General features: G+C 43.5%; 1 protein-coding gene across 1 annotated transcript in view; it reads left to right on the top strand.

Moving 5' to 3' along the window:
* The window catches only part of BLTP3B (bridge-like lipid transfer protein family member 3B), a 291,550-nt gene that overhangs the window by 70,607 nt on the left and 193,287 nt on the right, over positions 1–27,656 (top strand). Inside the window, exons 4-5 of the mRNA XM_085653855.1 lie at positions 20,230–20,321; positions 26,592–26,781. Of these exons, the coding sequence (XP_085509981.1) occupies positions 20,230–20,321; positions 26,592–26,781 (282 nt within the window). The remainder of the gene's footprint in view (positions 1–20,229; positions 20,322–26,591; positions 26,782–27,656) is intronic.

A 27,656-nucleotide genomic window follows, 5' to 3' on the forward strand; every position in this document is an offset into this window, starting at 1 on the left:
GGCTCTGGTAATGCTTGTAAAATATTCCAGAGGGCGCACTAAAACAAACAAATGTCAGTAAAAATGTATAGTTTTTACAGTCTGTAACCAAGCAATAAGCAACCCTTCTTCAGAAAAAGTGGTATAACAGAATAGTATTGTGTGCATTCAGTTATAGTGCATATAGTTAAAGCTAAAGACGGAATGTAGATCAAACATTTTAAAAACATATAGAAATCTATCCAAGGAGAATTAAGACTGGGTTGCGGCCAACCAAGATGGCCAAGCCGACATCCTAAGTGAGAGTTCCATCCGCCCCCCTGCTTAATCCTACAAAATCCTCTGATCCCCCTGGAGATAGAGGTCGGTTTATGCTCCCTGAAATGAGGGCCCTGATTGAAGGGCCCCCTGGCTGGAAATGGGGGCTCCCGCTGCTTCCTTGACACAGACGGTCGTGCTGTGACCGATTTGTGTGCATGCAGGCGAAGGACTTGCAGGTGATCAGATAGGACAACCTCGGGGGTCTTCTGTTCCAGAAAACACTGAAGGCCATGGGGACTGTTGGTTGCAGGGACAGGCCACGAGTATTTGACCTTGTTGGGCCCCCTGAGAACAGGTGAGGGCCAGGTCCCATGATGGTGGCAGGACCGAACAAAAGTTAAATGGATGAACCCTGATGTCCGCTCCACAGCATCCATGACCTGGAGGGTAAGTAGCAAGGTGGTTGGTGCCCCACTGTAGGAAGTGACAGCACTGCAACTGACAGACAGCTGAGCAGATTGCCGATGTTTCTCCCCATCTAACATAAGGGTAGACAGGGGACATTGCTGAGGAGCACATGAAGGAGGAATCACGCACTACAACCAGTCTGCAGGTACTGACTGTGCCTCACAATAAAGAACCCGTACTGAGATACAACCAGGCTTGGTGCATGAGGCTCCACCTTTCTGGAAGCGGTGGGGGGCTCTCTGACTCTTGCTGCGGGGCGGTGTCCATTGAAGACCATTGTGGGGATAACTGGCCACAGGCATTGCGATCTGGACTAGCTGGGGGCGTTGCCCCCAACCCCCTCACATTTTGGGAAGCATGTGAAGGATGCCACGGGGTGGACCTCCAACAGGTGGATGGCTTTGTGGCCCAACACGAAGGAGCCCAGAGACCACTGTTAGTGGGGGACTTCCTTAACTAAACAGATCTCGGGGTGGGAAGGGGGCTCCCTGTAGCGCTTGCTCTCCAGTGCTGTTAGATAGGTTCCCCAGAATGGGGTAACAATTTAAAAGGGACCGCTACGCGGACAGAGGAGGGGGCCCCCCTCACAGAATGCACAGAAAGGAGACAATGCAGAGCCACCATTGGCTGACAAAATGTCCACTGCTCAGATCCTAATGGCTATTAAACATCTAAAGCAGACACTAGAGTAGAAAATGGATGCCATATCCATCTATGATTCCCAGGCCCTGTCCAGAGCAATGATCACTTGTATATTCAATTATAGGGACAGGGACAGCATGCTGAAATGGTACCAAAGATAAGGGAGCTACCCAATTTCAGGGACAAAGCTTATGCCTTTTTCCTTATTACACATAAGAGAGTTCAAATTAAAAGAAAATCGTATCTGACAGTGAAGTAGAAAATGAGAACGCTGAATATACGTTGCATGCTCTTTTTCCCTAACAGAGTGAGCGGATATGGTGGACAATACTGTTTTGGATGATGACTGACATATTTTGTGATTATTGGAAGGAAAATGGTCTGCTGTACAGAAACGGAACTGTGAAGTTCGGCGATGTGGTTGTGGGCGTGGCTGGAGAGAGCTGGGGAGGGATGTCAGGACATTGCTTGTATTGGGTATACTGGGTGCTGCTATGTAATGCTGTCGGGAGTGTTGCCTTACCTTGGTGCATGCGCCAGTTGGTTTGTTACTGCATTTCCTATTGGACTACATATTTACAAATAAAGATGTTAAAAAGAAGGATTAAGGCTCTGCAGCATGGAGACGAATATCATCAGCTTAGAGACCTTCTTTATTCCCATTAAAAGCCCTGACAAAGATTCTAGTCAAGTGCTCCCTCCATATGCAACAGGCCAGTTGTTCTAATGCTAACCCAAACAACATAGGTGGAAAGAGCACTCCTGTCTAATAGATAGGTTGGATTCAACCCATTTAATCATGTGCCCAATACCCAGTGAACCAGAGGTCACCACATTAAACCTTGCTTGTTACATGTACAAAGCGTAAGTCTCTCGAGGCTGTCTCGTGGGCACATGGCTTTCTATTCCGCAATCTTACAGAGAATATGAAACTGGCAATGTGCCCTCAATATCTGAATTCGAAGGATTCTTTCCTTTCGAAAGTGTGATGTGGTTTTGTTTAAAGGCATCAGGGAGCACTGGGTGTTGTTGTTTCCTGTGGTGATGTCTCTGTGGTCAGGTTCCTTCTGTTGTGGGCTGCCACATCAATCAATGTTCATTAAGTGCTCTGTCACTATCTTGCTTCTGTTTCCGTATAAATGGTGCATGGCTTGCAAGTAAATAATTGCTTTTGCTGTACAGCAATCAATGGTGTCTCACTGGAGAAGAGTCAATCCCTAAGCCGGGCAGAGCATTGCAGATCCTTTTGCAGTCTAAGCTGTTTTTACTTGTGTGAGAAGGGCAGACGTGTGTTACGTTAAGGGAAGGGACACTTTAGCCTTTGGCAAGGCATTCGCATGTCATGTCTTCTAATTTACGATAACAATGTTGCGTGTGCTGTCTAACCGATCCCCCAGCCCCCTCCCCACTGGAGTCTCATGCTTGGGGCTGTGTTTTATCTTTTTTTTTTTTTTTTTTTGTCCTCCTACCGTTATGGATGCATAAGGCATTTCAAAATATTTTTCTCTCTTAGCATCCACTTTCCCATGGTCATTTAGTCATTCATGGACAAGCTCATGGTCCTGTACTACAAAATGTACCAAGGTGTAACCTACGGGCCAGTTCTTTCTTCACCCTTCCCCACATCTCCACCACAGCCCACACCCCCTTCCTTTTAACATTGCAACTTGCCACATCCAACGTATACGATTCCCAGATGGCGGTTTCCCATTCCAATACTGCGGGAGTCCCTACTCTTAGCCACTTCTTGCATATCTTCCTCCTTGCCAACAACACCAGGTACAACACCAATGTTTACTTCTCCACATTCCTCCTGCTGCCATCTGCTCTCTCCGCTACCAAAGAAGATAAGGATATGGTTTACCTTAATCTCCTTTCATATAATTGTCCTCAAGGCCTTACCCACGTCTTCCCAGTACTTTACCAACGTTGAGCAGCTATACAACATATGGATGTCATCTGCTGCTGCCAAGCCACATCTTCTGTATCCAGACCCCGTCATGCCCTTAAACTTTGAGCACTTAGCTGGAGTCCAGTAGCATGTGTGCAGAGTAAAAAGAGGGTTCCTTCTTAAAGTAGCAGGTCTGACAGTTCCATACAACAGGCTCCAGCATACTTGCCACATAGCTTCCAACTCCGTATGTGGCAAGTCCTTATCTTGTGACCTCCTTTCCCAATACAGATTCCCCAAGAACTCTACAAAAATCAACCAATCCCCTCTGTTGTATTCCTTATGTCCTTATTTACTTCCCTCCTGATTTCTCTTATGTAATTCCTATTCCGGTCCGCCTTTGCCTTCTAAACCGACCTTTGTCCGCTCTTCTCTCTGTACTCAAAGTGCCTGAGCTTACTCGCTTCCCATTTTTAGGTCTCGACCTTGCTATCGCGTAAGCGATCGCAAAGCGAGACTATAGAAAGAGGGTTTGAAAAGTGCTCCCAAAAAGCGGATTGCATGGCTAGCACGCGCACAATCACGCGCATTGTGCCGCCATGCAATCCGCCTTTTGGGAGCACTTCAAAGGGTCCGCTACCCCGCCCCCAAGCGCGCGCGCGCCACGGTCCGCCCGGCTTGTTTTTTATTTTTACATATGATGCAGTTGACCAAACGGTTTAAATTAAACACCGAAGGCGAGTGAATCAACATCATTACAACATGCCCCCATGGAGAACTTTGATCGTTTGAGCTGCAAAGGCCATAAAACCTGCGCGCAAACAACAAAAACATCCTGAGTGTGAAGGCACCAAAGTGTCAGCAGTCCATGAGAACTTCAATCGGTGTGAGGCCAGTACGGCGGATACGTCTTGTTTTTTATTGGCTCTTCTAGATTAACTACTTTGAGTGTGCGCCGGAACAAAGAAAGACAGCGGATCCAGTCATGTTAAACTTAGTTGGCACAGATGTCAACTTCGTGACGGAGACCAAGGACGAACTGCTCCCGGTTTCCTGTAGCCACAAACCTGCACGATGATGAGCGAATAAGGTTCCACCCGCGATCAGCCAATATTTTATGTACACTTATTTGGTCTGCTTGTTGTTTTTGTGGGTCAGTTTCAGGCTTTCCTGTCGAGGGTTTAATTAGGGGGAGGAAAATGTAGCGTAACACCGCCCATGAGACCACTGCTTGGAAGCTCAAATCCACCAAATATTAATCCACTATAACGCCAATGGAAGACTCTGCTTCTGTAGCTTGTTATTAATAGGTACGTACGTGTGTGCAGTGTCTGGCAAAGCTCTGTGTCTGAAGATGACATCTCGGGGGTGATGTCTCATGAATCTTCTGGATTTATTTAAGGCACTTCAGACATGCTTGGACAGTGAATAACTTCAAGTATGCTACCTGCATAATCCAGGATGGCAATGCTATGTCAGAAAATGATTTGTAAACTAATTCAGGAGGCTTTAGTTGCCTTTGCAAATATATGTCTATACATTTCAGCTAAATAAAGGTAGGTCATCGTAGTCGTTCCTTGATTTTGATAAACCATTCTGATTTTTCTTGCAAAATTGAGTAGAGGCGGCAATGTTTCCGAAGCGGCAGTCCAAGGTTCTTCATAATTAACACGAACGGAATGGTTTTAGTGAATAAATGTGTTTGCAATATTTAAAAAAAAAAATCTGCTGTATTTAAAGGCTGAAACGTGTTTACTGCATGAATTTAACCAGTGGTAAAATAGCACCAAATTTAAGATCGACCTCAAGTGTCTCATCGGCGGTTCGAGAACCCTAATGGGAGTAGGAACAGGGGTCACGACCCCAGCAGAGCTCAGCGTTTGTGAGAATGCAGCATGTCTCTCGGGCATTCCACTTGGATACTGTGCCAGCGGCATCTGAAGAAAGCATGCAAAGGAGCTGGAAGGATCACACATCGATACAAAACTGGCTGGAAATGAAAATGACATAGCTAAAATATTAAGACATTAGAAACAATAATGAAGCAAAAAAAGAAAAGAAGCGGTAAATCCCTTCCCGGTGCTTCTGGTAACCAGAGTATTGATGGATGATACCGCATTTACTGATGCCAATGTGAGGTGGTCATGGCAGACGTGAACAGTCCGCACACTGCACGTACACACATGTACAGAACGACAGCTGCTGCTGTCATTACATGTTACAGAACAGGCTACCAATGTCCACAAAGACATGCAGCACAAAGGGCCAGCCTACTGGTGCTGTCTGTATCAAGACTGGAAGTGGGTAGGATGGTGCAGTGTCAATTCTTGTATGTGTCAGTCAGTATACCCGATGGTGGCCTGTGGACCATCCTTCAACCTGTGAACTGCAGCTTGTGATGCAGCAAAGCACATCAGGGGCAGCAGAGCACCAGCATCCCCATCAGGATCCCAGCAGCACCAGGTGCTGCAGAGCCCTCACTGCGGGTCCTGCCTAAGGAAGAGAGCTGCAGTCAGGACCGGACTAGGAACCAAACCCGGCCCTGGCAAAGTGCTCGGCAGGCCCCCCCCATGGGGTTGGGGGTGCCGCCGAGCTCTTTGCCTGAGCCGGTTTTCGGCCGATTTTGTTACAGGGCCGATTTTACAGCTATGCTGCAAAAACGGCCCTGTAACAACAAGCATTTTCAATGCAATAGGTCTCGCATTTGCGAGAGTTTAAGCTATTGGCATTGTAAATGATAATGCCTTTTATTTATGTTTTTAAAACCAACACATATAAAAAAAGGCATTGTCATTTACAATGCCAAGAGCTCAAACTGCACCAAATGCGAGACCTATTGCATTGCAAATGCTTGTTCTATATACTGCCTTCCAAAGAGTGCTTTTAACTCATCACGGACACCCTGAATCTTGGCTTCAATCTTCTTCCTGTCCACCTCCGCCCTTTCCTCCTCCAGTTACCTCTAAAGTCTACCGATCCTCTCTCCAATATTTGTTACTTCCACCTTCACTTTTTTACTCTGATAGTGGTTCGAGCTTATCATATGCCCCCTTCAAAAATGCCTGTATGCATCCCACAAAATATGAATACTCGCCCTGCCTAAATTCCAGTAAAAAAAATCCCTTGCACCACATTTATGGTTAAAAAGTATTTTTTCAATTAGTTTGAAAGAGCAAAAATATCACTAGCCACCGTCTACATCCACTGGCCGATGGGTAGCAATAAGCAATATTTAATTCAAACAGAAAGAATGGACAGAGAAGAAAAGGAGAGATATGCCCAAGTAGTTTTTGGGGGGGTGGCGATGTCTCAGCGATATATATTGTAGCCACCGTAGGGGCTTCTGTCATGTGTGTGTTTAGTCATCCTTGGTTGGAGGCGCTTTAGTGAGTCGTAATACCCGGAGATATCTCGGGCATGTAAGCTCCGCAAATTCTGTGGATAAAAATTCTATGGGGTTGCAACACATTTTAAAGCCTAAACAACCTCCTCCCTACCTAGCACTGACATAGCCATAGTCCATCTCCTTCCCTCCCTCAGATCAGCAACTCCAAGATTCAAATCCACCACAGCATTGTTGGAAATGTGCATCGGCATGTGCTACACACTTTTCGCTTTCGCCATCTACTTTCTGTCTTTCAGAAAATAATCCAGTCGAGATGAAGGCCCATATTTGTTTGAGTAATATGTATAGCCCCTTTTCCTTCCCGCCCTCACTCTCCATATGTCTACTAAGTCAAGGTCCTCTAACAAAAGGATAGAAAGGCACATGACTTAAGTGCAGTCTGTTGGGTGCACATCGATGATCTATCCAATCCACTATCCATCACGACATTAACCCCCCCCCCCCCCCCCCCCCCCCATAACATCCACCAGAAAAACAAACACATCTCTTATCACTTCTGGATCATCAATATACGGGCCATAAAACCCCACACATACCAGGGTCTTCAACCTCACCCTGAGCCTACAGCTATTACCCATCTTCATTTCTCAATACTTGAACTGACAAGTCTTGTGCAGTGAACAACAAAAGAAGTATGGACCAAGAACCTGAACAGCTTTAGTTTCAGGAGGGGACCAGCACAAAGGTGGGTGGGCCAGTCAGACCCAGTAGTGGCGGCAAGGGAAGGGGCTCCTCAGGGGTGTGGAGAAGTGTCCCAGGCTGTGTGCACACCTCAAAGGGTGGAGGGGATGGTGGCAAAGGAGCTAAGCAATAAAGTAGGGGGGCGTGAGCAGAGAAGCAGAAGATGGTACTGAGGAAAGGGCAGAGGGGGTAGGCTAGGTATGTAGTTATAGTTTGAGGTTTCGGAGTGCATGGGAGACAGAACTTCCAAAATCTAAAGGACCTCTAGGACATAAGGAGAGGTCACCGGGAGCGGCTCGGTTACAGGCCAGGTTACATACTGTGAAGCTGTGTAAGGTGCCGTCAAAAAGTATCCAAAGGGAGGAGAATATTCAAAAGACCCATATTAAGCTAACCTCATCCATAAGGTCATGTTGTAAGGTGGGAACCAAGTAAATTGTAAGAAACTAGGTTACTAGTTGAGGGGGGTAAGTAGCCACCTCAAGTAATAATCAAAATCCTTGTCAGGGTGAACCACTATAGTCACTAAATCAAGCAGAGTGCTCAACCCCCTGGTAGTTATGGCACAGAACAGACAAGCTTAACTTCCCGGCAATGTGCAAAGTATTTATGCAGTACTAAAACAGTAATAAAGTCAAAATGCTAAACAATAAACATTCCAAAAAAATTTAGAAAAATAGAGTAATAACAAAATAACAAAAATCCAATAAGGGCCATGAATTTTTTAAGTTTTTAAATAGACATAGCGACAATAAGCACAAAGTGCCAATGATGGTCTATGGTCACAGTAGAATAGGACCTTGGTACAATTTGACACTGACTGCGATGGAGCGTGGGTCAGATACACCAACCAGGTTTATTCTGGGCTAACGATTTTAACTTCTGACTTAGTCCTTTATGTCCAAATCCTCTACAGCAGCACACTTTTTTTTAGCCCCACAGGGGCTCACGGGAGGTGCTTAGAGACTCGCTGTGTGCCAATAAGAGCCTAACATCAGGGTCCAGTCAGGTCCAGGTGCCATTGTTAGGCTGGGTAGTTGCCAAAAGACCTCTTGTAGCTTGTTGTATTCTTGTTGCTTGAATGGGAGGTCAGCCTTATGACCTTTGGCGTCCACTTCTTTGTCCTGGGTACAAGAGGGAGAGCAGGTTTGGTCCTTTATGGTTCTTCTCTCTCTGTCAGCAGTTTAGTTCTCTTCTGATCTTCCACAGGTCCAGGACTGTTCTGAAGTAGATGCCTGGAGATGACACATTTATACCTGGCATGAGCTAGTGGGTAGGAATGACCCCTAAGCAAACACTATCTAATGAAGTAAAGGTTCCAGGAGATAACCACACCATCCTTGGGCATTTTGAAGACTGTGAAAGTCATTAGCCACTCTAAACATGGGCTCTGAGGGCTGGGGTGTGTCTAGGGAGAGTTTTATGGTAAACCTAGTGTACTTCCACATATAACACTAAAATCCAGTTCATCTCAGGGCCTGTGCCCACAACAACCTCAGAGACCGAAGTGGATAACCACAACGTTTTTGGGCATCCTATTTCTCTCCTTCTGAAGTGTGCCTGAAGTGTTACATGTAAACACAGCAGACCTCTCAAAATATACTTTAACACTGTAATGTCAGAAAGAGACTCGCTGGAGCATGCTTGGCTTGGACGGGACAAAAGAAGGGCCCTCCCCATGTGTCAGCTAACATTTGCCTGTAACAGAGAAGGCTTCTTTAATGTGCGCCCCAAGTGTCATATGAAAAAACACTCCGCACACCTGTCAATAAGAATGTGATATTCAAGCAGGATTTGACATTTCAATGTCAATAAAGATCCTCACATTTTCACCCTGCATATTCCATCAGGTTCAGGGGGATCATCTTTGCCTATTCAGGTCAGCACATTGTTTACCCCTGGAAGGCATTTCACACCTATTTAAATGTTAATTACTGGCTGTCAGAAGTGGGAGAACAAAATGCAAATTAGCCTCCAGCAACGCCAGGCAGGTTTAACATAACCTTCTAAAAGTTACTTTTCTGTAATATTTAGTTAAAGTCCAATTTCACCATTGAATTGTATTTTTAATAACAACTAAAAATAGTTGTTTATTTATCTAGCTAGTTCCACTCCCAAATACAGTACTGGGGCCAGATGTACAAAATCGTGTGTTCCTAAGAGCGAACTTCTAGCGATTCGCTATTAGAAAATATCAAACTACGCTGTACAACAGTGTTTTGGACACTGTTAGTGACTCACAGTGGGTCACAAATGGACCTGCCTTCATAAGGCAGGTCGCAATTTTTGACTCATTGTGAAATGATACAATCACAGGGATAGTGGCCTGCTGGGATCAGCAGACCACCATGTCTGTGATTGCTTTTTAAATAAAGCAATATATATTTTTTGTAATGCAGTCCGTTTTCCCTAAAGGAAAGCAGGATGCATTTCAAAAATAAAAAGAAAAAGTTATCTTTCCAATTTTTTAAAAGTAGGCAATGGTCCATGGGACCACTGTGTGCTCTTAAAAAATGTTGGCGCCCACATTCACAAAGGTGAAGGGTTCCTTTGGGGACCCCTTCCAGTTTGCAAATGGGTTACCACCAACTTGAAGTTGGTGGTAACTTCAAATGTTTTGCGACCGTATTCCCGGTTGCAAAACATTCATACATACCAGTGCTATTCGGTTTTAGGAAGGGACACTCTAAACATGCCTCTTCCTAATATCGAATCGCAAAAGCAAAGTGTGATTCAGTGACAAGTTACTGAGTTGCAGTTTGCCTTTTGTACGTGGCAAAATGCATTTTACTGGTCGCAACCAGTAAAATGCTTGTACATCTGGCCCTTAGTATTTAATTTTGCATCCCACTCTTATCCTATGAGACATCCAGGATGGCAACAGTGAAAATGGCTTTTGGAGCCTTTCACTGTAAGGGCATGTGTAACATTAAACTTTTACATGTCCTACTTTTAAATGCTGTGCACCTTGCCTAATGGACATTAAGGCCTTATAAATATTTAAAAGGAGTGTTTAGGCCTGTCTAAAGGGTTTATTTTGACCAGTCAAATTTGCAGTTTAAAACTGCCCAGCCAGGCTATAGATGGTAAACCTGTAGTCATGTTTACACTGTTTCTATAGTGGGTGGCACAATGGATGCTGAAGTCCACTTGTGACATTTAACTTACAGGCCCTGGGTACACTTTGTACTATATGCTAGGGACTTACAGGTTAAATACATTTGCCTATTAAGTTACCTGAATTTACCATGTTGAAAGGAGGAGCGCAAGGACTTTATCAGTGGTTAGCAGGGGTAAATTGAGTTCCATAGCTCGCAAAAATATAGGAACCAGCATGAAAGGCGGCTATCCTACAGTGATAAAGCACAAAATATTGTGTGGAAAAAGAGCTACTTTGTAGATTGTTGTGTGGAACTTTATGTTAGTGATATAGGGGTTGGAATGTTTTTTTTTAATTAATGGGTCCATTCTCATTCGAATATTGCAAGGGACAAAGGACAATTCTCTGTAGTTATTAACTTTAAGTGTTGTAGATAGTTGTCTGTAGTTGGTCATGATGTAAGATTTTTTATTTTCGAACCAAAGTAGTTTTTTCTAAAGTCTTTGACAGGAATCTCCAGACCATCCTGTCAAACGCCTTCTCCGAGTCAAGCAAGAGAAGGAGCATTTAGTGATCTCTAGTTGCTAATTACCTAATTGTCAACAGGCTATTTTCCAAACCCCATCTGTCTCTGATAAAGTCCGACTGTTCCTGGTGTATAATGGAAGGCTACATTTTGGTAAGGCGTTATAATAATATTTTTGTATACATTTTTATATCAGTGTTTAACAATGCTGTGGGTCCATATCATACATATAGGTACCATTTTGGGCTTCAAGTTCGGACTCCATGTAATTGAGTGAATGAGCCAGTGGTTCTGGTAGGGAACCTTTGAAGGCTTTGTGGAACAGAGGACTTTAGCCACCTGGTCCAGAGGCCTTGTTTTCAGGTACCTGCTTTACAGCTTCCAAAATCTCTTGTGGTGGTATGTGCTCTTCTAAAACCTCTATTTGGTATTCTCTCTGTGTTATAGAGGACAAAATAAAAATGTAACAACCTCCCAATTTGAATATTTTTTCACAAAAAGGTTTGCAGTTCTGTAAAAACAATCCAACCTACCTATCTGTGGTCGATAGGCACCTCAAGGTTCACAGGAGCATCTTCTATAGGATGCACAGACCCTCACCCACCAATGTGGCATGATTCATCACCAGCTCATAATGCTTGTTGGGTGGGTGCAGCAATGCCCAAATGGCCCCTGAAAGGGTAGTTTTGCCAGAAATCTGTTTGTCTCTTGGTGATAGATAAAAAGGCAATTGCTCTTTGTCCTGCGAGGGCAGTTAGGAGTAGTAGATTGAGATGGTGATTTTCATAAAATTAACTAGAAAACCCAAATTAAGTTTTTTTGGATGGCTGTCCTTATTAAGGTTTAAACAATCCATAGAACACATGAGATACCAATTGTGCCAGAGTTCAGCCTGTGGTCAACATATTTCTTACCTCAGGTGCCCAATATAGGGGCAACGGCAATACATTGGGGCCTCATTGAAAGAACCTAATCTACATTGTGGCCCGCTGCACTCCACCCAGCCCCGGTCCAACAGACCATGCCCGCAACCTTGGCATCATCATAGATTGCAAGCTATCTATGAAGAAACAGGTAAACGCAGTCTTATCCGCCTACTTCCACACCCTACGCATGCTCCGCAAGATCTTAAGATGGCTCCCAACCAACATCAGAAGGATCGTCACCCAGGCCCTCATCACCAGTAGGCTGGACTAAGGGAACACACTTTACGTAGAAACCACCCCACGTCTCCTGAAGAGACTACAGACAATACTAAACTCAGCAACAAGATACATCCTCAACCTCACCAGACCGACGCACATCACACACCACCTCATGAAGCTACACTGGCTCCCGATCCAGAAGAGATGCCAGGTCAAGATGTTAACCCATACATACAAAGCCCTGCACAATGAAGGACCAGCATAAATCAACAAATGAATGACCTTCCACCAACCGACCAGAGACTTACGATCCACATCCCACTTTTTCACAGGCACCCCGAATCCGTCAAGGCAACAGTGGAGCACCCTCCATTGTCAGACTGCAGGCTTGCACGCTTTCTAAGGTATTCAGGGATAGTACATAGCTTATGATAAAATAGGGAGAATAATAATCATTCAGCAAACACAGTATTAACCTTGAGGCTAATAATATAGATCTAGGTTTTAGGTAGTGTTAGACCAATTGTTACATATAGTAGGGATGGGCAATATAAAGTGCTTTGGAATTTTGTAATGTTCATCTTATTTTTATATTATGGCAGCTGAGATTACTATAATATTTTCAATCATTCTGATGCACAAGGTTTGTGTGCTGATTGTACATAATAAATAACCTGTTATTATAAAATACCACCAGCTGTGTGTGTCTACTGCTTTCAGGAGTCAAGGAGAGGGTCCAAACATCTACAAATAACCTGTGCAGATGACATCTTCTCTGGCAGCGGTGTCTGACTTGTAATCCTCTGTATATAGATGAGTGTAACTCGTCCTAGAGAACAGTTAGGGACACCTGGCATATTCCATTGCCTTCAAAGGGGATGCAATAAGCAAGATCCCTTTAGGGCAATGGAAACCATCCAGGTGTGTCCTTCGATTTTGTGGGTTAGCAACAATATATGGTAGCTTGTAATCAAGTCACTCCAGTTAAAATTGGAATCGGCCCATCATTTTGGGGCTTAATTTTATCTAACAGTCTACAGATATGATATACTTTTATTTGGAAAGAGAACCTTTCCAAAGAATATAAGTCTGATGTTGACAGGATCATTTGGTCTCGCTCAACGTTTATTTTCCTGTATGTAAACCATTTTTGTTATGTTAAAGAAATAATCTCTCCTTGTCAGCCACTTTAAATCTTAAGAAATTAATTCTGAAACTCATCTAAAGAAGAGGTCTCTGAGATTTTGAAAACTAAAGTATTGTAGCCTCCTTGTATTTTACCTTCAGTTAGTCCAGTAAAATGTATCAAAACCTGTAATGTGTGATGTTTTTGCCTCAACACATAAATCCCTTTCTTCCTACTTCTGATTCTCAGTCTGCTTCCCAGCCCCAGCCCCATCCTGCTTCTATTTTTATGTGGCTGATTTGACCTCCCCGTTCACACAAAAGGGGACTACCCCAGGCAGCCTGTGTGAACCCAGTGAGGAGAAGCTGCGGCAGGGCTGTAGGAGAAGGGAGACATTTTTAGATCTCGCCTAGGCGGCACTTGTGCTGTCTCTTTGAGACATGTTGTATTCAGGTATTGACTGTAAGCTCCGCCCATCTTTTTAATATGCTCCTGTCACTGTTGTTTATAAAAGTTGACCTTTGATTTGTTAATAGGCTTAATACCTCCTTAATACCTCCCCTCTCTTCTGTAGTTACCTACCACCAGGACACCCCTGTTACATGTGGTGTTACTCGGTAGCTTTCATTCACAGCCTCCGGGCACCCTTTTCTCAATGGTCTTTCTCCTGCCTGCTTTAGGACACGCTCTCCTGCAATGTTTTTTTATTTATTATTTAACTAGCATGGGCCGCATTAAGAATGGCAGCCACGCTTTCCTTTTGGGTTCGACCAACCCGGCTGCATATCTTTTATTTAATTTATTTACTTTTTTTTACAATGTCATCACCTGCGCTTTAGGTTAAGCTAAAACACGGGTGCCATGATTAATTCAAAAGCAAAGAAATAGAAAAAAAAATGCAATTTCTTTCTATTTCTTTACTGTTGAAGCAATCGCGGCATCAGCGCTTTAGCTTCAGATGTGTAAGCGTTTGTGACGCCATTGTAACAAAAGTAAACAAATAAGAATGCTTACATCAGCACGCCTACTCGAACTACCCTAAAGGAATGAGACTCTCTATCACATAACGCCCAAGGGACCACATTTCCGTCACCCTATACGCCAATACACTTCAACTTGGCCTTCCCTCTGGCCTTACAGGAAGGACCCTTTGACCAGTGGAGGGAGGGAGGCTGCAGAGCACTGACGCACCTCTTCCATAATCATGATATTCGCACCTTTAATAGCTGCAAGAGGGACTATGGGGTGGGACCTGCCGAATATTACCACTATCTCCAGCTGAATCATTGGGCGCTTACACCTCACATTCACGAAGCAGCCACTCGCCCCCTCACGACGTTTGAAAAATATGTACAAATTGTGGACTCTATGAAAGGTGTGAACTCCTTTCTGTATAACTACCTCCTCACCTCTATGCACACCCCGAGGCCTCGCTACATGTACATGTGGGAGGGTGTCTTACAAAGGGACATCCAGGATAGAGAATGGGTGGGGCTCTGGTCAGATATCACGAAATTCAACCATTCCATAGAATTAAGGGAGGCCCACCTAAAACCAATGATGGACTGGTACCTCTACCCTACCAAGATCCAAAAAATATTTCCTGACTCGTCTGATATGTGTTGGAGGGGTTGTGGGCTATTGGGCGATTTTCAACATATCTGGTGGGACTGTCCAGTGATACAACCCTTCTGGGAGGAAATTCTCGCACAAATTAAAGATATGCTGGAGTACCCTATTCCGACCTCCTTGGCAAACACTCTTCTCGGTCTCCGTGACCCCTCCCTCGAACACCAAACTAAAGCAGATAAGGCCATTATGTGGACCTGCATTGGAGCTGCGAAAGTAGCAATAGCGGCCGCATGGAAGAAAGAGGAGGCTCCTGCTATCTCGTTATGGCATTCCAGACTTCTGTGCCTTGAAAAGATGGCCGATATATGCAGGAATGATTATGAGAACTTCGAATATAGATGGGGCCTACTAGTAGCCTTCCTTACAAAGGGATTACCATCCGCAGTTTGCCCTGCATCAGTCAGAGTTATGCACCTTTTTCAGTTTTAACCTATCTGAAGCTCCCATGATTTGTAACCCAGCTGCACTCGGGTAGCTGCCACCAGTATGGGGTTGGGGGTGGTTTGGGGGGGGAGGGGGGGGGGGAGGTTCTTGTTCATCATGTTTTCTGGGAGTCTTTGTTTAGACTTGCTCCATATAAAGGACACCTTCCCAGTTGGAGGGGTTAGGTTACCATTATCACAAATGAAAGACAGACGAATATTATGTTTTGCTACGCTACAGACTTACTCCCCGTCCTTGCTCTTGGAGAAACTGTGCTTACTCCTTTAGGATATCTGGGATATGGCGGGGGGTACACACCTATCGATGTATGTTGCTTTTTGGTCTTTATAATCTGTCAAGTCGTCTGAGTTTATCCGGCTGTATAATATGCCAGTTTAGCAAACGAAGTCCTGCGCACGCAATCAGGATAGCGCTATTAATAGCATACAAAACGAAATGAACAATACTCAGGGACTGTGGTTTCTTGAAAGAAAAGCATCAACGTCAATGGAATTTTTGAGAATGGTATTCTTTATGTGTAACAAAGTCTGACCAATACATGGTGCAAGAACATTCAGCCGACACGTGTTTCGTCACACTGTGTGTAGCTATGACTCTTCAGGGCTAAGAATGACTGGAAAACAAAGAAAAATTAAGAAAGCATAAATCATTAAATCATTAAAGCAAAATTGTAAAAGAAAAGCATGGGTTCACATGGCCTGGTACTGTAAAAGTACAGTTGAGTGACAAAATGTAGCGGAAGCAACAAGAGCAGTGTGCCACTTGTGACAGGAAAAGGGAAACACCCTATGTGTTGGGGTGGATATGGCTATTCAAAAAAGCGAGAAAGAGCGTGGACCATGCGAAGTACTCGTGGATGAGACAGGTAACACATGGTGCCTTAGCACTGAAATAAAGCCAAGAAGATAGAAAACGTGGGGAAGGAAAAGTCACCCTCACGTCACTAGGTAATGCGAATCCAAACAGTAAATGATACTAGAGTAAGAAACCATGCTGTAAAGCCCAATTCTAATTAAACTGGCAAAAGAAAGAACATAGAAAATATGGTGGGGAGACAGAAAATGAAAAGGTATAATCAGTAGTGATCGTGAAATAAACATCGTGTGTGTGAAAAACAGGACATTTAGAAAAATACCCACGTACAATAGGTGGTGAGTATACAAGAGATTGAACTCGGACACTGAGATAACTCTAAAAGCAAGTAGTGTAGGAAGAGATCGTAAGACTTGTTGAGAACACAAAGAACTGGTGCGGATGAATGCACAAAGTCACAAAAAAAAATATAATAGGCATACAATCATGAGACACTAGCAGTATGTGGAAAGAACGTCTTCACAAATGAGTATTTAAAACATGTAATAATGAATGCAGACTGTGAGTATATAATGAGGCAGCTAGGAAAAACGAAACTTAAACATTGCAGCTCGAAGAATTTTGGAAAACAGGGGTTGAAAGGAGTTCACCCAAGGAGCACATAGAAAATAAGTAAGCCGTGTTTTGTAGGAAGAAGAGCACGGGAAGGAAATAGACAGCATGCACGCAAAATGACACATGGAACGAAACCGCATGAAAATAGAATGAACAACAATCCAGTACCTGAAGGAGTGTACAATAACGCGGCTCCAGAAAAAGTAATGTGCGGTTTAAAAATACCGTATCAGATGTGGTGAGGTGAGCGGCGAGATATATCGACAGCTAGGGTAATCAGCTGGGCACTCTAGGGTGGAAAAAGGCACAGTGAGCCTATGTGCGAGTATAGAACATACAAGTGAGGCTGGCGGGGAAAAAACTCTTACCGGGTGTAATGCGGATCACGGGTGGTGGATCCTCAGGTTCGGGTGAAAGCTCTGAAGTGAGGAGAGGGGCAGAGTAAGCCGAACGTGCTAAGCAAGTATTGCAAAAAATGTGGTTAGCGCTGGTGGAGTCTTACCGGGTGCGTGAGTGAATCGCGGATAACGGGTTCCCGGATTCCAGGGTGTTGGAACCTCGAGGTCTAAACACCGGTATTGAACTCCTAGACACTGTCTTTTATTCTCCATTTCTGTTTACGTGCACGGCTACCATAGCCGCTTTATTCCGTCTTCAACAAACGTTACCATGACAACGTAAGACAACCTCTCCCTCACTTCCTTTTTCACATTTCAGCTGCATGCATCGCGCGTTCTAGTTGTTTTCCCCCCAATGGCACCTGACCTACTTAAACTACCGGTGTTTAGACCTCGAGGTTCCAACACCCAGGAATCCGGGAACCCGTATGTTCTATACTCGCACATAGGCTCACTGTGCCTTTTTCCACCCTAGAGTGCCCAGCTGATTACCCTAGCTGTCGATATATCTCGCCGCTCACCTCACCACATCTGATACGGTATTTTTAAACCGCACATTACTTTTTCTGGAGCCGCGTTATTGTACACTACTTCAGGTACTGGATTGTTGTTCATTCTATTTTCATGCGGTTTCGTTCCATGTGTCATTTTGCGTGCATGCTATCTATTTCCTTCCCGTGCTCTTCTTCCTACAACACAGGCTTACTGATTTTCTATGTGCTCCTTGGGTGAACTCCTTTCAACCCCTGTTTTCCAAAATTCTTCGAGCTGCAATGTTTAAGTTTCGTTTTTCCTAGCTGCCTCATTATATACTCAGTGTGCATTCATTATTACATGTTTTAAATACTCATTTGTGAAGACGTTCTTTCCACATACTGCTTGTGTCTCATGATTGTATGCCTATTATATTTTTTTTGTGGCTTTGTGCATTCATCCGCACCAGTTCTTTGAGTTCTCAACAAGTCTTACGATCTCTTCCTACACTACTTGCTTTTAGAGTTATCTCAGTGTCCGAGTTCAATCTCTTGTATACTCACCACCTATTGTACGTGGGTATTTTTCTAAATGTCCTGTTTTTCACACACGATGTTTATTTCACGATCACTACTGATTATACCTTTTCATTTTCTGTCTCCCCACCATATTTTCTATGTTCTTTCTTTTGCCAGTTTAATTAGAATTGGGCTTTACAGCATGGTTTCTTACTCTAGTATCATTTACTGTTTGGATTCGCATTACCTAGTGACGTGAGGGTGACTTTTCCTTCCCCACGTTTTCTATCTTCTTGGCTTTATTTCAGCGCTAAGGCACCATGTGTTACCTGTCTCATCCACGAGTACTTCGCATGGTCCACGCTCTTTCTCCCTTTTTTGAATAGCCATATCCACCCCAACACATAGGGTGTTTCCCTTTTCCTGTCACAAGTGGCACACTGCTCTTGTTGCTTCCGCTACATTTTGTCACTCAACTGTACTTTTACAGTACCAGGCCATGTGAACCCATGCTTTTCTTTTACAATTTTGCTTTAATGATTTAATGATTTATGCTTTCTTAATTTTTCTTTGTTTTCATGTCCTTCTTAGCCCTGAAGAGTCATAGCTACACACAGTGTGACGAAACACGTGTCGGCTGAATGTTCTTGCACCATGTATTGGTCAGACTTTGTTACACATAAAGAATACCATTCTCAAAAATTCCATTGACGTTGATGCTTTTCTTTCAAGAAACCACAGTCCCTGAGTATTGTTCATTTCGTTTTGTATGCTATTAATAGCGCTATCCTGATTGCGTGCGCAGGACTTCGTTTGCTATTTATTCAAGTGGGTTTTCCCACTTAATCGCAGGGATCTTTTTGGGTTGGTATCCCTGACCTGGCAGCACCTAAACTTACTTTCGCACAGTGATACCCTTAGTGCACACGCTTGAGCGCCATCTTCCTTCATTCCCATCCAACCCTGTCATTTTGTATAATATGCCAGTTTACTTTGTGATAAGTAATAAAATGCTAATAAACATATCTTTGAAAAAAAAGTAAACAAATAGAAGGAAAAAAAGCGTGCGGCTGCCATTTTTTTTCTATTTGCTTATTTTTGTCACAGTCGCGGCACTCACGCTTTAGCTGTAAACATCGTACGCTGCGGCACCTGCGCTTACGATGTTTACAGCTAAAACGCGAGTGCCACAAATGTCTTATTTGCGAGAGTTTGAGGTATTGGCATTGTAAATGCAATGCCTTTTTATTTGTGTTTTACAATGCCAATACATCAAAGTCTCACAAATGCAAGACCTATTTGCATTGCAAATGCCTGTTTCACAGTCATTAGGGTGAATCCTCCTCCCACAGCGCTTCCTATTTGCGTGAAGCATACCCAGGGTGATGCTGGGATCTGGTCAGTTTCAGAAAGCTCCTTTTGGCAACCTGAGATGTTGGTACAGCCATCAGGATGTGGCATAATGGCTAGAGCGGTCGACCTCGAAGCTGTGGAACCTGGTTCGAGTCTCTGTAGGGACACTCAGCATCCTGTTAGTCTGTGCAAATCACTTAATCACCCCGACCCTATCAAAATTAATGTGTCAGTCTGTAACGCAACTGGTGCTCATGTAAAGTGCTCTGATACCTACCTTCGGGTCGAGTACACACTATATAAACCCCCCCTGGCTGACTCAAGCTCCCAGCTTTCTACTATGAGTACTAAAATATATTTATTCATGGCTCAGGTTTTATTTGTCAGCATATTTTATTCATTCTGCTGTCAATTCTGCATTTTGGTACTCGATTGCCGGTTAGTAGTGCCAAATCCAGCTTTTCTGATGAATATCTGCAAATTCTCCATCACAGGATCATCTTTGAATTCATAAACGATGCAGTAAGCTACAGAAACTTTTGTGGGATTCCTACTGCGATGCAAAGCATACCTCAGCTTGTAGATGTTATGAATCCAGTGCACTTCAAAGTAGAATATAATGGAGTATGGGTTATTTTGCCTTAAATCATGTTTGTTTGCAAAACGTTTTGTAATTGATGTCTTTATTTTTATTTAAAATCGTTTTTGTGTGCCTTTATATTCACATGTGCAATATCTGTCATTTGTGCTTTGCAAGTCCTTGGATAAAGTAATAATGGAAATGAGCACCTGCGAAGAACCGCGTGACCGCAACGGCCCCTCACCACTGGCAACAGCATCAGGACAAAGGTCAGTTCAAATTAAAATACTTTCCTATTACAGCGTTGTGTACAAATATGGTCATGGCAATTATAACTCCGGATACAAAATTGTGGAAGTTGTCTTGCCCTTATATTTTATTTTGTATTAGTGCATTGAGTGATCACAAGCATTGTGTGGTGCAACAGTGTTAGTTTACTCATTTCTGGGCCAAAGTCTATGCTTTGAGCTGTTTATCAGATTAGTTGGAGGTGTGCATCATTTGCCCAAAAGTACCAGATCTATGAAGGATTTTCAAGATCATTAGTGACTGTAATTTGTTGTAATAGGTTCACGGTATGCACATTTATATCCTGTGGATAACCAAAAACTTTGACATGGATCCTGGAACTATTTTGGACAAAAGAAGATGAAGAAAGGAAAAACCTGAGGGTTGTCTGGCTCTCGTGAAATGAATAACAAGCATCTAGAATGCAATAGGTCTCGCAATTGCGAGATTTTGAGCTATTGGCATTGTTTTGAACTTGTTAAGACACACTGTATATGTGTTTTGCTGGATATGGTAGTCTGCATACCCTGCAAAACACTTATTCAGTGTGTCTTTAGGGTGTAGGCAATGTGTGTGGTAATATTAAGGGGACAGATGATGACAACTCTGGACTGTCCTAGCCATTCCAGGACGTCCGGACGCCCTATCTGGGCAGCCTTGGTAATTCATCAGCCCGGCTCCCTGCAGCACCGCAGCGGGCTCCTGAAAAATACTTTGGGCCCCCGCACTCAATTTGTAATAAATTGGGCGCAGACCAAATCCGATGGAAGAGAAGTGTTTTACTCGAGTGCACTCTGCAGGCTAGGCTGGAGAGCAGAGAAAGCGCTTCATGCCAGCCTCCCCGTCCGCTCGTGAGTCGAGGGAAGGGGCTCACATACAGTGAGAAGTGCGGAGTCAGCCCTCTGGCGGGACCGGTAACGAGCTCTTGTAAAAGGAGCTCATACCTGCGTGTGAGCACCCCTGCCAACAATGTTGGCAGGGGCCTCCAGGGGTCACTGGCAGACCTCGGAGTGGGTTACTCTGGATATGGCTAAATGGAGTGTGTGTCAGAAATCTTAAAAAAAAAAAAAAAAAAAAAACTGACTGTAGCGCAACGCTTTCTTTCCAAAGTCGTGAGCGTTCCAAAAAGGAAACTATTTCCTTTGCAGGGGAGCGTCCGTCCGTCTCCAGAAGCCTCTCTGGCTGTTGCTGTTTGAGAATACATTTGAAGTGTTTGTTTCTGATAATTATAGCTCACCCACCCCTCATGGAGGCGCCTGTTTTCATATTATCAGAGACTTCAAGTAACTTCCCACATGATCTTCTCCTGATGTTATAGTGCTATATACAAGCGACCCATCATGTTTAAGCACTTGCAATTGTTCAAAGTAAAGGTAGTTGGGCATGGGGAGCTGACATGATGATGGCGGGTCACATGGGGTGATACCTAAACTCTTCAAGCTCCACAGATGGTCATTCTCCCAGCAGGCCGCGTCTCGTAACGCCGCCCTGGTGTGTCACATGACGGAGAGTCGGTTGGAGCTGGCAGTAGTCCCTCTTATCTGCCTCTTACCTGGGGTTCACGGAATCCCCGAGTCTCGGTTGACCGCAAGAACCTGTCTCGCCCCTCCACTAAAAGGAGTTTGTGGGACTGCCCCCTCGCCTGTACTGTTGGTGTCTACACGAGGCCACAACTCGCAAAAAAGGTACTCTGCTTGAGGCCCTTTCTAAGATATATGTTTAAATTGGCAAGATGCGAAGACTCTCATGAATATTAAAAATGCATTTCCTCTCTATGAAAAAAATGAATATCCTAGTATGTTGTTAATTGGGCGAATGCAATCAGTTACGTTTCTAACTTACAAGGAGGTGTAAAGACTGCAAATTAAATTCGGCGCTACCTGTGAGAACAGCCGAGTGTTCCACAGCCTTCAAAGCCCAGCCAAAGGCATGCCTGTTCTCAGTAACCCTCTGAGTTGCCCTGGTCATTCACTTGTCATTCAACAACCTGCCCTAGCCCTGAAGTCACCCGTAGCATGACATAACTTGAATGACATCTTTCGCACACACCAGCTGTCTTTTTGCCATGACGCGGCGCGCACCCTCTAACATGATGGATGGTTATTCGAGACTCTGCCTTTTCCACTCCTTCCAGTGTTTTATATTTAAAAAATCTGGCGTTTATCTTGGTGGGGGTCGAAACACGCAGGCAGTTGGCAGTACACGTGCTCGTCTGTAGTCTATGAATCATCTCTCCTTTTGCTTTTTCGTGCCTGTAAAGTTCACCGAGAGGTGAGGAAATGTTTGCATGTTGACGAACAGTACACGGTGTACCTGTCTGCCCGGTGCCGTCAGACCGCACAGCGAGTTTGTCGAAACAAGGGTGGGGCCTCTGGGATGGGACGAGCCTGCCAGGAAGTGGAGATGGCACCTTTTCCTTGTTGTGTACAAGCTGGAGTAAAAACAAGCTGTCGCCATTGCGCAAAGGCAGCCGCTTGTTTATATTTGCAACGTGCTTTCACTTTACCAATAGCTGCCGCCCCACACAGACCTCGCGGGTGGGGCGGCAGCTATTGTCAAAGTGAAAGCGCGATGCAAAAATAAACATGCAGCCGCCATTGCCAAAGCAGACTGAAACGCTGCAAGTAAAAGATCCAGTCCTGATGGGCGGTCACAAAAGGAGACAGGGCGGTAACAAGGCCGAACTAAGAAGCCTCGTATTGAATCGGAAGCCAGAGTTTACCATGGACAATAACACCAGCCATTGAAAAATATGAGTAGGGCTTCCACAGCACTTCAACATCTAACCCTACTACAGCATGCCTCGCAGAGCGAGCTGCACATGCGCTGCAACGCTAGGCTCGACCTAAAAACTGAGAAAAGGGGATCCCTCGATCCATATTTTCCCCTTAATGCAGTGTAGGGAAAAATAACTTTTTATAAATCTCAAACTATAGTGCAGCGTGGGTGTACTTGCTGGACAGTGTAGTTTTTCACATATGCTTGTTTTCTAGAACTAAAAATATTATGGACACTGCATCTGTTCCATCCTATCTGCCCTAATACATTGTGACATCACACCAGCTAATCTTTTTCTTAAGGTGTGTTTCTACTGAAAACTTTGGTTACACACCTTCAGATTATAGACTTACAATGCATTATCCCTGATTACAACTGTTACAAGCCGAATGTGTTGTACGATTTAGGAGTTCTTTAGGTTTGGTTTTTATCAGATGAATGCTCTTTCAGCTGGAGGGTAAGTTTGAGCTAGACTGCACAAGTTTAATCTGCTTTAGTTTTGCAATATTGTTCACACCATATTTGTACTTCTACCTGCAGCTGTCACCTCCACTAATCTACAAATATAGACACCGTCTTTGAGTGGTAGATGTCATGCTTTAGGACAGATTGTGATAATTTGCCTAATGTGCGTTACAAATTTGCATTTCTTCAATAGCCAGCCTTCATAAAATTATTAAAATAAATAATGTGCACAGGTTTATCATGGCCCGAGTGAGAGTAGGGAGGCCATCAGCATATTATGGCAAATATACCGTTGTCACCATGTAGCACACATGACCATAAACACTTCTTGGCAATGGCATGTAACCTAATATATGCACGATGGTCATCAGCATTAGGCTGAATGATTGACAATCTGGTTAGAGTGGGCAGATTGACATGCACAGCTGATGTTATTGTCCCTCCCTGGTTGCTTTTTGTTTCTCTACTCTTCCAACCCATTTCCAGTTTTCTTGTTGACCACCATATGTTGCTGCGCCTGTGTAGAGTGTCTGGCAGTGACTGTGTCTTATAAACTCTGCCAGTGCCTCCATGTGGAGAGCTTACCCACTCACCGTATAGACCAATCTATAATAGATAAAGAAACCTGCACCGTGATTCAGAAGCCGAGGTTTTTAGGCGAGCCTCTGTTTGTTTTCTCTAATCAGACCACTCTGTTTTTATTTTTTTAAGTTGGTGGAGACTTCGTTTATACAGTGGATAATAGATGTTTTACAAAAATAAGGTGCAATATTGTTTACCTGTGGATTTCTCTCTTAAATTTTCAAAATTCAAATTTTCCTTCAGAATGTATTTTTTAAAATTCCTAGTGGTCCACTCAGGTGTACATCTGGTGAAAGTAGAGTACAAGAAGTCCTCTGCAGGACTGACCCAGGTGTTAGGGTTGCGACCCATGCCATGGATAGTTCGTATTATTTATTTGATGGCATCCATGTGAGTTCAGAGAGCTCCTTTGAATTAGATCTCTTCTAGCGGCTAGTCTAACTACTTTCAGATGCAATGCTCCTTAGCACTTGGTCAGCTTTATTGACAGTGGTTACCTTGGTGGTTTTAAGGCAGCACCTCTACGTCATGGATTAGAAGACTGAGCCATTAAAACAAATGTTCTTCAGATGGCATTTTTGGGTCAAGAATTATGTGAAACCCAAGTTGGAGCTTTGAACAAATTAACATTTGAAGACTAGAAGCACATCCTTCATCTTAGGCGAAAGTAGGATCAGCAGCCTTTTATAAATCATGGCATTGCTGATGGCAGGTTAGTTTTAACGCTAATGGAAAATCAAAATGTACGTTTCTTCGTAAAGGGCATCATTGAAGCCTCACTCAGCTACCTCATCTGAGCAGCAAAAATCTATACAGTGCCAGGGATGCATGTTGAGGTCATCTTTTTCTCCTCACTTAGGAGCGGGAAAAGATAATTTCAGATAGATATTAGAGATAATCAGTCATTATTTCTTGGCTATATACATTGAGAAAGAGAATAACATGCATCTCCAGCAACATTTTTGTCATTTTCTCAGCAAGAATTCCACTTGCCCACCCCCCACAAATGACTGGTAGTAGGGTTTGTACGTAAACGTTTCAGGCCTCTAGAGGCCCATCACGTGTATTGCAGTAAGGTGATTTGTTCTTACAGACTATTTAAGATGTAACCCTTGCAGAGGATTATGTTATTGACGCTTCTGGAGAGAGCCTGTCATCTCGAAATCTGAAGCACAAACACTTTTACATCCCTCACCCTGACCAGTCCTGTGCGATAACTGCAGACTCTAAAGGATAAGAAGCAGTTTGAGTCCAACGGTGTCTACTTTGTAGCCAAGTCATTAATATGCCTGTTTATAAAAAGCTGCTGGCTCGGTAGGTCTTCTGCATAAGTTGGCTGTGGTGCAAGTGTCCCAGGATGACTGAATGAGTCACACCCTATTTCTTACAACACTAGAGGAGGATGTAAATTGAGGTGAATTCTCATACTTTGTCATAAATAATAACACACATCAACATCTTTCGTGTAGGGAATATATTCAGAGTAGGGTCTGGTTTGTCTGCTGAAGGTATGGGCAGCCAAGCTATGACAGTGTCTGTTATCTTTTCCCTAGAAGAAGAGGGTGTCAGTTCCTAGATGGCTTATAGGGGTTAGACCTATAGTGTGGACATGGTAGCTGGGAAAGGAGGTGGGAATAACTGGGCACTTAACAGAGGACAAAAACATTTGTCAGAGATGTGCAGTTATAGGGCAAATAGTGCTTGAAGGTAGACTCTAAAGTTCCAAAAGTGTGTGCAGGTATTTTTATAAAGTCAATGTGTAAGGAAGTGGCTTGCCCACAGATAAAATATTTTACTGATTGACAATGAAAATAATGTTGAATGTACAAATGGACATTAGTGGTAGAATTTCCAAAGCAAAGAATTTTCCTCCTAATTGAAACTCCACATATTTAAAGTTCAGATTGCTGTGGTTTCCTGGAAATACTATGGGAGTCTTGAGAATCCCTGAAATGTTGAGAATTTTCTTCGCGTCTAGGACCAGAGCATAATCCTGATTCTCACGTGCCAGCCCTGAATCAGGCCTATTATTACTACATTAAGAGTTTCATTCATTTTTCATTTTTCTGCACGTATCTTCCCAAGTGGCCAACTTCCTGCTTGAATGTTTTGTGGCTCTTTTTTCAAAAACATTTTTCATGGACCAGTTCTGGATCTTGTTGACTTAATTCTAGTTTGGGCAGAATGTCGTTGATATATTCATTATGTATCATGCAACATGGTGATGGAACTTCAGCTTAAGATTCGAAATGAATCTAGAAAGGAATCTGATTTAATTTTTTTATTTTTTATTTTAACAAATGATCACGAAAGACATGGATTATTCTACATTTTGGATACTTATTTTCTTCAAAAATGTTACCCATATCAGGCCATTACCATTAGGATGACCATCTTTTAATTGAAACTCATCATTCTTTTCCTAGTGAATATGGCTTTGCTGAAAAAGTAGTGGAAGGAATTTCTCTTTCTGTTAATTCAATAATTATCCGGATTAGTGCAAAAGCCTTCAATGCTTCGTTTGAACTTTCCCAGCTGAGAATATACAGCGTGAATGCTAATTGGCAACACGGTGATCTCCGATTCACACGCATACAACATCCTCAGCGCGGAGAGGTAAGTCTTGTACTATTTTATTTGAATGTGGAATGTGTGCATGTTAGTGTTTTCTATAATGGCGTTCAGTAGGACCAACTCTTAGCCCCCATGTTCCCTTATCCCAAATTAATTTCCTTCTATCAGCCATTTTACCATCTTTGTTGAGGAACTAAAATGTCCTTGTTCGAAGGGCGGTAGTTGACTCATTGTAGGTTAGTGATGGTGATTAATTAATTCTGACATATTAGGCCGTATGCATTGAACTCCTGCTTGACAGATTCCATTCCTTTTTGTTCTGTTAAACCTAGATATAAAAAAGCTATTTATTCTCAAGATTCTTCAATGACAAGGAATGGGCCTCACATTCTAAGCTTAGATCTTGCGTTCTAGTTCAGTATTTAAGACTGAGAAAGGGGTACGATATATAGACAAGCATTTATTATAACTGGTATGCTGCAGTGAGTATAGAAATATATGGTCTGTGATACATAGATTTAAATGTGCTCCATGTTTCTTCATGTAGTAATTGTAGGTTAGCTGGGTGTATTTAAACAAGACGTGGGCTAGAGGCTAGTGTTAAGGGCCAATGCAGTTTCGAGAGCAGGGGCGTGGCGCAGGAACGTAGAAAGGAAGAGGGTGGGATGTCAAAGGGTGCAGTCAGTGGTCTCTGTACTTCAGTTGAAGATGCTGCCTGGGCCGAAGACCTTTTCTTTATCTGCAGGCTGAGTGCAGCAGGAGCTAATGTGGTTCTAGTGTGACTGACATTCAGGGAGTCTTGTGTAGGGTGTTGACTCTAATGGTTCCCTAATTGTCCCGCTAGGTGCCCTTGAGGCGCTTGAACCTGGTGGAGAAGACCTTGTTAAGTGGAGGTGCTCCCCACCGTCAATCACACT

Source organism: Triturus cristatus, chromosome 4_1 (assembly GCF_964204655.1).
Source record: "Triturus cristatus chromosome 4_1, aTriCri1.1, whole genome shotgun sequence".
In the NCBI taxonomy this organism is placed as follows: Eukaryota; Metazoa; Chordata; class Amphibia; order Caudata; family Salamandridae; genus Triturus; species Triturus cristatus.